At 38.1% G+C, this 13,445-nt stretch overlaps 2 protein-coding genes and 1 long non-coding RNA gene across 11 annotated transcripts in view; 1 reads left to right on the plus strand and 2 right to left on the minus strand.

Annotated features, from left to right (window-relative positions):
• Positions 1-74: 74 nt before the first annotated feature.
• On the minus strand, positions 75-3,262 carry WDR5B (WD repeat domain 5B). Its single transcript, XM_007098314.3, has 2 exons — positions 3,152-3,262; positions 75-2,733 (listed from the first exon to the last, which is right to left on the minus strand). Exon 2 carries the CDS (start codon positions 2,662-2,664, stop codon positions 1,675-1,677), a length of 990 nt encoding a protein of 329 aa, XP_007098376.1. The 5' UTR covers positions 2,665-2,733; positions 3,152-3,262; the 3' UTR covers positions 75-1,674.
• Positions 3,263-3,327: 65 nt separating this feature from the next.
• On the plus strand, positions 3,328-13,263 carry LOC122230538. 2 transcript variants are annotated; one of them, XR_006207526.1, is made up of 3 exons: positions 3,328-3,406; positions 11,357-11,408; positions 12,032-13,263. It is a non-coding gene; the product is annotated as an uncharacterized LOC122230538 (long non-coding RNA). The 2 variants fall into 2 exon arrangements; XR_006207527.1 differs by lacking the exon at positions 3,328-3,406 and adding an exon at positions 8,984-9,018.
• The window catches only part of KPNA1 (karyopherin subunit alpha 1), a 68,597-nt gene continuing 65,507 nt past the window's right edge, over positions 10,356-13,445 (minus strand). For all 8 annotated transcript variants that reach the window (XM_042956393.1, XM_042956389.1, XM_042956391.1 and 5 more), the window contains one exon: positions 10,356-12,924. In XM_042956393.1, the coding sequence (XP_042812327.1) occupies positions 12,737-12,924 (188 nt within the window). In that variant the 3' untranslated portion in view covers positions 10,356-12,736. The remainder of the gene's footprint in view (positions 12,925-13,445) is intronic.

Consider the following 13,445-nt stretch of genomic DNA (forward strand, 5'->3'; position numbering starts at 1 on the left):
TAATCTACTTATTTTAAAAATAAGTATTTTTCTTCATAGAACAATATCATTTTTAACTTCTAAAGTATTATTTTAAAGTGTTACCTTGGAGATTTACTATAATAAAAGTTTCATTAAACCAAAACTCACGAATGTTACCATGCAACAAGTATTCACATGATCATTTTTCATTTTCTGTCATTCTGCTATTCAGTAACTTTGAATACTTCTTTATGGGTTAAATATAAATTTCTTGCCAAGAATTTCAGACTTGTCCTTAACTAATCCCCATTCTCCAAGTACCCTCACACAATACCTTCCTGGCAGTCATACTCTACTAATAACTCTAATACCTCACATTCCTCAGAATTTGTCAGGCAAATCAGATTTAATGGGCACTATTACAAGATACTAAAGAATACAAAAAAAATTAAGACTGCTTTGTCCTCTTACTTTCAATTATTGTATTATTTTTTGCTTAATGTCTAGATTTCCCCCCCATGTTTATCATGTCTCTGTAGGGAAAGTGGGAAGAAACCATTTTCCACTTTATATTTCCTAAAAGCCTTGTCTGACTAAAGTTAATATGTTAGCCTATGGTCAGATACTTTTAATCAACAAAAGTAATAGTATGGGGACTTAATTCCAAAAATGTGTTGAAAGCAGGCAAGGAGTGAATAAAGTCGTAGTGGTGGTGATGGTGGTATAATACATTGTCATTCATCATTAGTCCCTTATAAATACTGAGAATACAAAAATGAATAAAAACATACTTGACAGAGTTCATAATTTACTGGAAACATGGCCTGTGAAACCATTACAATACAAATCGGTAAAAGATATATTCTGAACTTTATAACAGAAGCTATAGGAAGAAAAGAAAACCTAACTCAGCTGTCAGCTGTGATTGGAGTCAGGCAGGCAGTGATGGTCCACAAAGTGGTGATTTCTGAACCACATTTGAAGCACAGGTAGGAGTTAGTAGGTCAGACACATAGTGGAAGAGAATATAGCCTCACCTCATTCAGACATTTAGCTTGCTTGATATCACGAGGGCACATAAAGTAGTGAGAGGTTCTTCAGTAAAATGACATAATGTTTTGGTTTATTTTTAGTTTTTATCTTGATAAAAACTTAAAATTCTTAGACTCTCAGAGCAAACCTAACCATGACTTACTTTTCCCAATTTATAGACTCGATTCCATGGAACCATTTCACACCCCATCACATAGGCTATCACTTAAAGTGTGTGAGTAGCATCTATCATACATCTCCAATCCACCACTATCCCAGGCTTATGCTCTTATTCATCTATCTGATCTGCCAAATCAGAAACACTGGAGTTATTCCAAACTCCCTTGCTCTCCTCACTTAATAGTCATCCTATCTTGTGAACCTTACTTCTAAATATTTCTCAAGTACACTGATTCTCTAAAATACTCACTGGGAGGAACAGAATGGGAATCTGTTCAGGAACAGACATAAGAGATTAATAACAGATTAAAAGTCAGAAGCCCTAGGTTCTAGACTTGTTTTTCCAGTTGTCTTGCTTTACAAATTTAGATTATAGGTCTGAAATCTTGTAAGACAATGTTAAAAAGAAATACAAAACTATGCCAAAATTAAGGGGAAACCATCTTTTTAAATAACTTTTTTTTTTTCCAGCTTGGCTCTACTACTTGATTTCTAAAGGGTTTAGTAGTTACTCATCCACAGTTTAATTGTTTTGTCATTTCCTAATGCTGCTGATGCAATGATGTTTTCTGTAGGGTGACAAGCTGCTGAGATTACAACATCTGTATGACCTTGTAATTTCTGTACAATCTCTTTAGTCTGAAGATTCCAGATGTAAACCAGATTATCTTCTGAACCAGATACAATCCACTTTCCACCAGTAACTGAAAAGTTGGCAAATATGCAGTATTTCTCATTCTTATGGCCAGTGTACGTTTTCAGGCATCTGCCTCTGCTGTAATCCCACAGTTTAAGAGTATTGTCCAAGGTTGCAATTAGAATATATTTACCATTTGGAGAAAATGTTACAAAAGAGACAGGAGGGTTATCATCATCAATAAGTGTTTTTAAACACTGACCTGATGCAGTATCCCAAATTCTACAGATACCATCATAGCTACCTGATACTATCAAGGACCCGCTACAATTAAAATGAACAGCAGAAACCGGATCAGAATGAGCAGACAAAGTCTTGAGGCACTTTCCTGTTTTCACCTCCCATATCTTCACACTCTCATCAAAAGATCCTGAAATGATGAGATTAGATGGTGGGTTGAAATTACAGCAAAAAACGTAATTACTGTGCCCCTTTAGCGTTTTCAGACATTTTCCAGATCTCACATCCCAAATCTTTAGCGTTTTATCATCTGAGGCAGAAACAAGCCACCTGGAATCTGATGACCAGGCAACATCTGATATTTCCAGACTGTGACCATAAAGTGTTTTCTCATACTTTCCATCATAGGCTCCCCAAATTATAATTACTTTATCAGCAGAAGAACTTGCTAGCCATTCTCCATTAGGGCTAAATTTAACTGATGATACTGCTTCCGTATGTCCCACGAGAGTAAATTTAAGAGCATAGTTTGGTTTTTCAGACATTTGCTTCCTCCCATTGGCTGAGGGAAGGCTCGACTCTGCTTCACCATCTCCTGCCTCCTTTGTCGCCATGGTTCTGAAGCTCCAAGTAGGTTGGGTAAGCGTCCGGCCCTGAACGAGGCAGCCCAATATTCCGACTTTCTGCCCAGCAAAATGAAGATAAAAATATGAGATTCAAAAATAAACCAGCTTTTAGTGATTTTAATTTCTGGAAGGTCTTTAAACTACTATATACAATGATACAGCAGCACGGCTTGGACCACGTCCCCTTTTCCTTGCTTCCTTTGTAAACAAATACTTGAGAAATACTATTAAAAGAGTGCTATGCGTCGTCAGCAAGGAAGGTATTAGTGTTGGGTATTTTGCGAACGTATAAAGAAAGCCGTGCAAAGCAACGAGGGGCGTGGGTGATCTACACACTTTTTCATAGCCCCTCCCTCAATTCCACAATGTTTGAGAACACTGAGCAAGCCTACCAGGCAGACAGACTTTCGGTATTTAAATAATCATGAATGAATCAACGGCTTAAACAAGAGATTTCAGAACGTAAAAACAAAACCTGTGTAGGCACCACTACTTGCGACCCTGACGGTTGGCTATACAGTCCGCGGATAAACACTGCTGTGCACCGCCGCCTCAATCACACCCAGCTGGCAGGTCAGCAGAGCGCATGTGCACACCAATCTCCAGCCGCGGTGACCAATAGGAGAGGTCTGCCTGCACTTGCGCAAAAGGAGACGCCGGCGTTTCCTTCCGGTCTTCTTCGCCGCGGTTGCCCCTCGGATACCTTTGACTACCTTTGGCGAGTGAGGAGGTGAGCGGGGCTTTTCCCAGACCTGACTGGCTAGCGTGGGTAGCAGCGAATATTACAAACAACATTCATTTCATTTTGGAAACCGTGTCACGAGGAAGGACTGAATTTTCCGATTCCCTTAGCGGAAAAGTTAAGCCCCCATTTGGCACGTAGCCAACGTCGACCCCCCTCCGTCCCCCCCCCCCCCAGACGCCGGTGAGTGGCCAAGTTTCTGCTTTTCGGGTGGCGTCCGTTCTGCTCCTCTCTACTCGTGTGGTATAGAGCCTAGTGGCGTGTACGTAAAGCTGAAAATAGGCAAGGGGAGCTTAGCCGAATTTATGTCCAGATTATAAAGCTTTTGGTTTAAAAGTTTTGCCGAAACGTTTGGGGAAGGATAGAGTATATGTTGTGGGCCTCCAAAGGCCAGTACTTAGCATGACATTGTAGTGCGGGGGGGAACGAGCAGACGTTTGTTTTAGCACTTCCTAATGCCTTAAACTTTATAAGAAAACAGGTGAGCTCTGTACAGGTGCTTGAGACCGAAAATGACAGATTCGTAGAACGTGGTTAAGAAATGTATAAGGTTAACTCGTAATTGGCTTTAGAGGGTCAAAAGTTTAATGGCCTTGAAAGTGTGAGAGTGTTATGTAAACGATATATGCGTTTCAGATGTTAAGTTACTGTCTTTAAACAAGAATAGGTGTACTGGGATACGTGGCTGGCACAATCAGTAGGGCATGCGACTCTTGATCTCTGGTTCCTGAGTTCAGGCCCCATGTTGGGTGTATACTTACAAAAAAAAAAAGAGAGAGAAAGGTTTACCAAAAGATTGGAGCCTGTTGAGTTTCTACTTACCTGTAATCTCTTAGTAAAGAGTGCTCAAGAGAGGCACTGTTTTCTTTACAAGGTTTTCCCTCTGGCAAAGCTGAGGTCTAGAGGCAAGTTATCTTTTTTTTTTTTTTTTTTTTTTTAAAGCAAACTCTACGCCCATCGTTAGGCTTGAACCTTGAATTGGAGACAGGGGAGGTCAAGAGTGGCTTGCTCTACCAACTTAAGCAGGCGCCCCAAGTATCTCTTAATGATGTTTTTGTCAGTCAACAGTTATGCATTTGCAAACAGGCTTCTATCTTGTGTTAGGTATCATTGAAAGTCTAGCCTTTAAATAAGGCACAATGACGTAATTAGATCACGTATAATAATCGAACATAGTAAAAACCTCATTACTTTAAGACCCTACGACTTAGTTTGGAATTTGGACAGGAATTAACAAAAACTTTAGTCTTAGCTTGCGCAGGTTAATTGTATAAGGATAACAAGGTGCTGGGAATAGGACCATCTTTTAAGTGAATTGGAACATCTATTTATTACATTAAATTAGGATTCTTCCTAGCTATTTATTAATGTGGACCTTCCTCTTCATAACATCTTAAAAAGAGAACTTGTGTTCCCTTTTTATATAATATCTTAAAGTTCAGTTGCGATTAAACTCTTCCTCCTCCCTTTGCTTTCCTATCAGCCTGGATTAGTGTGATTTTTACTGGAAGCTTAGAAACACTCAAGTTCTGCATCTGTTGAGACTTTTCATTTTTATTGACTCATCAAAAAATTTAAAAGCGCTATAGAGAACAAACTGTAGGCTTTGTTCCAAAGAATTGAAATTCTTATTTTTCCAATAACTGTTCTATGCACTAGGAGAGTAAAGAAAGTGAAAATTAGACAAGTAAATCTATGACATGAGGGCTAGGATGGGTTGTTGGTGCTGGAGTAGATTTTTTTTTTTTTTTTTAATGTTTGTTTATTTTTGAGACAGAGACAGAGCGTGAACGGGGGAGGGTCAGAGAGAAAGGGAGACACAGAATCCGAAACAGGCTCCAGGCTCTGAGCTGTCAGCACAGAGCCCGACTTGGGGTTTGAACTCAGGGACGGTGAGATCATGACCTGAGCCGAAGTCGGTTAAAAGTCGGACGCTTAACCGACTGAGCCACCCAGGCGCCCGGTGCTGGAGTAGATTTTAATAACCCACTAGAAATAACAATGAGGGGGATGGGGGGAACTTGGCTGGCTCACTGAGTAGAGCATGCCACTCTTGATCTCAGGGCGGTGAGTTCAAGCCCTAGGTTAGGGGTAGAGTTTAATTTTTTTTTTTTTTTTAACGTTTATTGATTTTTGAGACAGAGAGAGACAGAGCATGAACAGGGTAGGGGCAGAGAGAGGGAGACACAGAATCTGAAACAGGCTACAGGCTCCGAGCTGTCAGCACAGGGCCCGATGTGGGGCTCGAACTCACAGACCGCGAGATCATGACCTGAGCCGAAGTGGGACGCTTAACCAACTGAGCCACCTAGGCGCCCCTAGGGGTAGAGTTTAAAAAAAGAAATTTAAAAGAATGTGTTGGTAGGAATATCCAGAAATAATTTTTAATATTTTCTCAGAATTTGAAGAAATTTCCACAATTAAAATCATTTCTTGATGCCTGGAATTTTTTGTTTACAAATAACATCAGGAACTTGTGTAAAGAAAATTAAAGCTAGGACTGTAACTAGTTAAACCTTTTTATTAGTCATGTTCTAATATCAACATGTAGTCCTGATATTGTAGTCCTTATGAATTAGGCCTAAGAATTTCATAGTTTGGGAGGAGGGGAGAATCAGAGTGTGGAGTTTGTAGGAGTAGAGAATACTGATACAGGTAAATCCAAAGGAGCAGAAACTGTAATTAGAGCTTTGTATTTGCTGCTCTCAAGCAAAGTTCCTCACACAGTCTGTTTTTCATAATTTCTATTTTTGCTGCCCTTAATCTTCTTCAGGTAATTTGGAATTTTCCCTCTCTGTAGAAATCAATTCGATTTCTTTAGATTTCCATAAAAGTTTTAGAACTCAAGGTCTCAATGGTTTAAAGGTTTATTTCCCTTGCCCCTCAGTAAAGTTTGCAGATATTCTAAATAGAAATGCCACAAATAGGTCATTTTTTAATTAAAATACTGTTTTTTGAGTTCTGTGTCAGGACTGGGAGTGATTCCTATATTAAGGAATGTCTTGACTGACTCCCTTCACGCCAGCTCCAGTTAACCAAATCCAGTCCTCAAAAATCAAGAACTCTGTACACTTTTTAAGACCACTAGCAATTTAAATATATACAAATAGTTGGGCTAAATATGGAGTGGCCTAAAAATTATCTAAACAGAGACCTTTTTTAAAGTGAAAGGGGGCACCAAAATCCTCAACTGGTGTTAATCTAAAAACTGGGTCTATCCCTAAACCACAATCACTGTTGACATCTGGAGGATTCTTCTCATAATCACAACTTAATCTTGGAATATTCTACACTCTTTACATGGTAGTTTACACACCAGCCTGCCCACATCTCTCTCAAACCTTATGCTGTCCTTTCCCCACCACTCTGGTCTTCTGGGTTTCTACGTTCTCCTCACCCATCACTCTAAATAATGCTGGGCCCAAGTGGTTTAGAGAAGGCAATGATCCATATTGCGGTTTTTCACTGGCTTTTTCAGGTTAAATGGGTATAAAGGAATTTAGAGAGTAATTTTATTCTCTGCATAAACATTCAAGATGACAGAAATGACCGTATATTGATTGTGGAATGAGAAAAACACTTGTTCAAATTGGCAAATGAAATAGGGGCAATGATCTACCCTAGCTTTAATAAATTTGTAAACTAAGTCATTTTGTACTGTAGATGACAGTGTAGTCTGCAGGAACTAGTTATATTTTAAGATTCTGTTTTCAGAAAAAATACCTGGCCAGTACAATCTGAGCAATACGTACAATAGTAAAAATGAAAAAAAAAATCTCTATTTTGACCATCAGCTTCCACGTAAGTTGGATGTAACTGGAAAAAAGTTTTTTTTTCTTAACCTTAGACTGTATCAGAAGAGACTGATAAGCTATTTTTGGTATATACAAACAGGGTTCAGATATATATATATAAAGTTATCCTGTAAAATACACCCACAACTTTTCTCAGAAGGCATAGGTCTGTTTTTATATAATGAACTGCTGTGACAATGTCTACTTTTGTAAACTTCATGTCAAATTATGTCCTCCTGAAAGGTAACCACATATAAAACACATGTTGAGACACTAAGAGTTAATTCCTAGTTTCACACAGCAGCATAAAATTCCTTTGAGTTTTCTTTTGTAACCGTACTCTTTACTAATATCACATAGATCCATATTCCTTCAGTCATTTAGTATTTATTGAATAGTCTACTATGTGCAAGGCACTCACCCATGGCCTGACAGACCACATTCAAGTACAAAGAATCATCAGATCCATTCCAAATCAAAGTGTAAGAACACTTTGAAAAACAACATAGAGTGGTCATAATGATGAAGTAAGAACATACTCAACAACATACATTAAAAGGTGATCTAACTTTAGATACTCCTCGGGATGATACTCCTTTAGGAAGTCAGCTGTGTTAAATTCATGTCCATGGATGGCACTGCTTTCTAAGGCAGACTTCTTCATTCCAAAGCCTTTCCTTCTCTGTGTCAATCAATACCTTCTACAATTGAGTTTGTTCAATGGAAACATGTTTCTAAGTTTACCCATTATGCTATTAAACTCAAAATCAATCACTTGCATATATATTTTAACTTCTGTTGTTTTGTCAGGTCATATACAGAATTTTAGCACCACAGAAGGGAAAAGAAGTTTGGGCTGAGAGGGTCTACATTACCAAAATACGCAACCTAAAAGCAACTTCATACCTGATTTAGTTCTTTTAAGGCTGCTGATGACAGAGTCAGAAAGAATGGTCCAACAAAAAGCTGGTCCAGCTGTGGCTGTTAAGTCCAGTTCTGAGAGTTCCTGGTACAGAACACCTCTACCATGCCTGCTACTTTCTTCCAGACACAACCTGCAGGGCTCTGTCCCACCACTGGACAGTGTCTATCAGTTGTGACCTTGGGGCAAAGTAAATTCTCCTAAGTCTTGATTCTCTCACCTCTGTCCTAGTGACAGTTACCCACCTCAAAGAGCAATTGTAGGATGAAAGAGAAAAAACAGAAGCCCTTACACAGGCACCTGGCACACAGCAGAGGCTCAAAGACTAGTTGCCTTTTTGACTTATGGGAAAACAGACTGGGACTTCTTTTTCTACCCTTAATCTTTTCTTCTTGCCCCAAACTTCCAAATGCATTTTATACCTAGTAGGAATTTGGTAGTTTTAAATTAGCATACAATATTTGCTTTACTTTATCACACATTCTTGTGATGTCCTGGTACCCACTATTATTACCTATCCTTTTCTGATAATAAAGCCATGTTATTCGAATACTCTCCATATTTGAGCAGACTTACTGCACTGGTGCCACATCTGGCCTTCAATTACTTTAACTTAAATACAGAACTTTTTTTTAAGTAATCTCTACTCCTAGTGTGGGGCTTGAACTCATGACTCTGAGATCAAGAATCACATGCTCTACAAACTGAGCCAGCCAAGCACCCCATAAGGAAACAAATATTTCATTCTTTTTAATTTTTAAAATATTTTTAAGTAAGGTAACTTTAACTTTTTTTCTTTTCTTTTCAAGTAGGCTCCTTGCCCAGTGTGGGGCTTGAATTCATGACCCTGAGATCAAGAGTCAAATGCTCTATGAGCCAGCCAGGTATCCTGATAACTTTAACTTTTGATGATAGAGAAAGGTAGCCAAAATATTTCCCAACTAGGCAGATATGTATTTACTCTGCTCACCTAACAACAGAAGAAAAGTGACTGTTAACTTCAGATGGCAAAAAATTCAGATTTGAGACTTCATATATAGGTATGCCTATCTCTGCAAATGAGCAAATTTTGGAATGTAGGAGGTAGAAAATAGGATATAAATATGAAAAGCAAACAATGCCCCTTTCTAAAAGTGAATCCTTTTCCTTAAGTGGGAAACATCCTTAGACATCAAGATTTCCAGTATATATAAAAAGCCCAAAGCCCTAAAATATCAATAAGCAATGACTTGCCTATTGATACAGAAATGTCCACAAAACTAATCAGCAAGAAAGAAAAAATTTTCAACCTGAGGAAAACCCTTTCATAATGCAACCACAAGCTAGGGGATTTTAAGTAACTGAAATGTTTAGCACTAGAGAAGTAAATTCAAGGTTGCCTGTGAGTGGCCATGTACAACAGGATTTAGTTGACAAAGTCTGGTGTATAAAATATACTACATTTTTTTTCTCAGGCAAATCAGCAACAATTTTGAATAATAATTAAGATTTATTATGGGGTAATTGTCATTGTTTATATTTGTGACAATATGAAAAACGACCCAGAGCCCATTTAGCTTTATCTGGCAGATGGAATCCTAGGGCAATAGTTTTCAAAACAGCACAACTGACAAAGGTTAAGAGTCCTACTTAGTGACAAGAACATGAATTAAAGTATTCCATAGAAAACTCTCTCCATCTATTTTTCATACCTATCATCTTAAAACCTTTCCTGGTTTTTCTCAATCTAATCTGGTCCTTCAAATACAAGGTACCTTTATATTCCAAATGCTTTCAACGCTTTTTTCCCCCACCTTTCATTTCAAAGAATATACTTTGAAAGTTTGGAGGAAGAAAAAAAAAGGAAGGGGAGAATAACCAAGCCACTTCTCCCCTGATCAGTATATAATATTGCAGAAGAGTTTTCCTATGTTGAAATTAACATGCTTTTATAATGAGTAACATCTTAATGATAGTAACATTTCAATAAATTCAAAGTAATAGAATCTGCCAGGCAGAGAACTAAAATTAGTTCTTAGTTACCTCCTAAAGTCTCATTTCTATAACCAGAAAGGCTGCCACTTTACCAATTCCAACAGTTATGCTGGGATTTACCTTTTAGTTAATTCCAATTTTATATTAACCATTTTACTGCAAAAAAAATTTAGCTCGTATCTATGGCTCATGAACTTCTAGGACAGGAGCAATATAAATTCCTATTTTAGACAGAAAATAGACCACAGTAGTTAAATGGACTTTAATTCATTCACTGAAGACACCTGCAATGGCAAAAACTCCCAATGGATGCTGTTCTTACTAATCTGGGGAAACAATTTTGTGTGCTTTATCTTTTTTCCATCCAATATCAAAATGAGAATTTTTAAATTATCCAACAGAAGGTATATGATTTAAAACATCCTAGAGAAATGACATGTTACCAGTGATGTACAGTTTAAAAAACTCAGCCACAAAAAAAGTCAAAGCTAAAAACAAGATTTTTACTATGAATCAGTGCTTCTATTACCCTTCTGAAAGAAGTTATATTTTAATGTGATGTAAAGGCAAAATTGAAAGTTTTTCTTTAAATTAACCACCTAATTTGTCCCTAAAATTACAAAGAATCAAAGTCTTTTACAGGTCAAGTGCAGTAAACTAAAATGTCCTTTCAGCACAAAGCAGCACTAGAAAAAGTAAGTTATAGATGGGAATTGACTAGTTTTGCAGTGGCTGTTCCATCAGTAACAGACATCAGACGGTATCCATCCAGAGCACAGACACAACTACAGACTAGATGTGAAGAATGCGTCACACGCTTGGCTGATAAATGTCCTTTTGTCTTTGTATCTTTCTACTTTGAAGTGGATTTTTTAAAGTTTAAATCAGGTCACATAAGTTGGCTGCTTAAATAACAACATGATGAGGTATGAAAGCTCTGAATATCCCTAATGTTCAGCAGGATTTACCAGAGATGTAGAATAGCCTGTCAGGGGAACTTCCAGATAGTTACATTTTGGGGTTATAATGAATTCTAGAAGAGGATAAGATTAAAGAGGTTTAAAAGGGTAGTCTCTGAAACGGAAGTGAGAGACTTTTCCTTCAGAATTCATTTTGAACAGCGTAACAAAAAAATCTTCTCCTGATAGTGTGTCCAAACATTGAGTCAAGATGGCCATCTAGCACCAAGAAGTCGTATTGAACTCAGTTGCAGTTCTCTTGGCAATTAAGCTTATTTTTTCATTCCAGTCCAAGCACAAATGTGGATCACTGAAGACAGTACTGGAAGCGCCAGTTGCAGGTACATTGCAGTTATCATTAAATGAGCCAGAAGGTAGAAAAACTTTTTATTTTATGGGGGGACTTGACTGGGCAGTACTAGTAGGAGATGAAATGAATAGGGAACAATGAGGTTATTTAAAAAAAAAAAAAAAAAATCACTGCCCTTATTTGTGTTGAACAAGTCATGTTGAGAAGGTGGTTATTTAAGATAAGGATGCTACATTAAAGGTATCCTATAATGCGGCATGAATACGTTAGAATCAAGCTGCACCTAAGAAAAAAATTTCCCTAGGTTACCTTTAAAAAAAAATTATGTGTTATCTGCCAGTCACAGAGAGGAAAAGCACCTAAGGTGAACTTCCAATTTAATGAGGACCTTCATCAGGACCACAAAGCCTGAAACATTTGTTTTAATGCAGAAACACAGCCTCTAGTCACACTGGTTGAGTTTGGGAAAACTGGAGGGATTTTTTTTTTGTTTTTTATTTTATTGAATGATAGGATATTGTTTCGATTACTAAGGATTCTAGATCTTCATACCAGCATTAGAATTGAACCACTTCCAAATCCTAAGACACTTAAGTCCAAAGAGAAGCGATAGCCATACAAATTAATATGTGGCCCTCTCCTTTCTGCTCTAAGGGAATCTTCAAACCAGTATCACATTTAAGAGTCAAAGTGTTAAATTCTTCAGCATTCCTGACAACTAGAAAGCACATTCACTGAAGGCTGAAGGTGAGGGAGCGGATGGTTTAATATCTGTGAAGAATGGCGCCAATAGAGGAAAGAAAACCATCCAGTCTCAGTAAGGATTAATGCAAATTTGGCTAGAAAAGCCACCAGGTAATCCAAGGGTTCACTGTGGAAGAACTCATGAAAAGTACTCTGAAGTGTACACAACAGGTCTAAACATCTCCCTTGTTGCAAGTAGTTGTGTGAAATTCAAGATAAAGATTTAGTCTCATCTTTTAATATCAGTGTTTTTCCCCACTTTAAAGGGAATGAGGAGGAGTCCTCTTTTTCCCCCACAAAGAAAGGGAGCCACATTAATATGTGTATGTTCCCAGACTCTTATAATATTTAAGTGCAGATCTCCAAAGCCTAGGGATTTTCCATAAGAGAGTGGGCCGTTCTGGTTACCCTTTTTATTAGAAGGGTATTCCACCACAGAGAGCCAGAGGTTTTCCAGATGTGTGTAAGAGAGCAGGTGCGCAAGGCAAGCAAATGAGCGCAAACAGTATTATGGAAAACATTTGAGAAGTTAGCTCCATGAGGACTGTGGGCTCCACAAGAGGACTTGACTGGGTAGCCTGGTCTGACACAGGAACATGAAAGCAGAGTATTGCTTCAAAGCTGGAAACCTTCCATAGGAGCCTCACACTGCTGGAAGATGTACTGCTGCTGGCTAAGGTCAACCTGGGGTGCAATGCTGCTGTCCTCATCCTCGGTCCCGAAGTAATGCTCAATAAGATCAAAGGCCTTCTGGTAGATCTCCTGGTTTTCATGACTCTGTAAGAACTCAATTTTATCCAGACCTAGAATGAAGAAAGAAAAATCTCTTTGTGTGTATGTATACATATACGTTCTTTGTATATATGTATTGGAAACCCCAATGACACTATATTTTGCTGTGTCTCCTTTCTTTAAAGGAAGATTCTCTTCTCTACTTCTACCTCTTTAGTATTTTGTAACAGCATATAAAGTATCACTGGGATTACATCTGAATGCTAGTATTACAAACTGACACCTTAAACACACATGCAAGCAACAACCAGTCCCCAGAAGCAGTGATTTCCCTAACAGTCACCATATCATTCAGTGTCTAAGGCCAGTAGCAGAAGTGTTCCAAATGAACTATAACCATGGCCTAATTATTTGGCTCTGATTCTTAAGTTCTGAGCTATCCAATATGTCAACAAATGTATAATACCTTAAAATAACCAGAATCAATTCCTACTGCTTAAACTAGTAAGTCCAACTAGAACAGTTACCCCACACATTCCCATTACTAAGTTCAAGCCCATCTGAGCTAAGCTTTCTTTTACTTGCAGGCATA

This window comes from Panthera tigris, chromosome C2 (genome assembly GCF_018350195.1).
Source record: "Panthera tigris isolate Pti1 chromosome C2, P.tigris_Pti1_mat1.1, whole genome shotgun sequence".
Classification (NCBI taxonomy): Eukaryota; Metazoa; Chordata; class Mammalia; order Carnivora; family Felidae; genus Panthera; species Panthera tigris.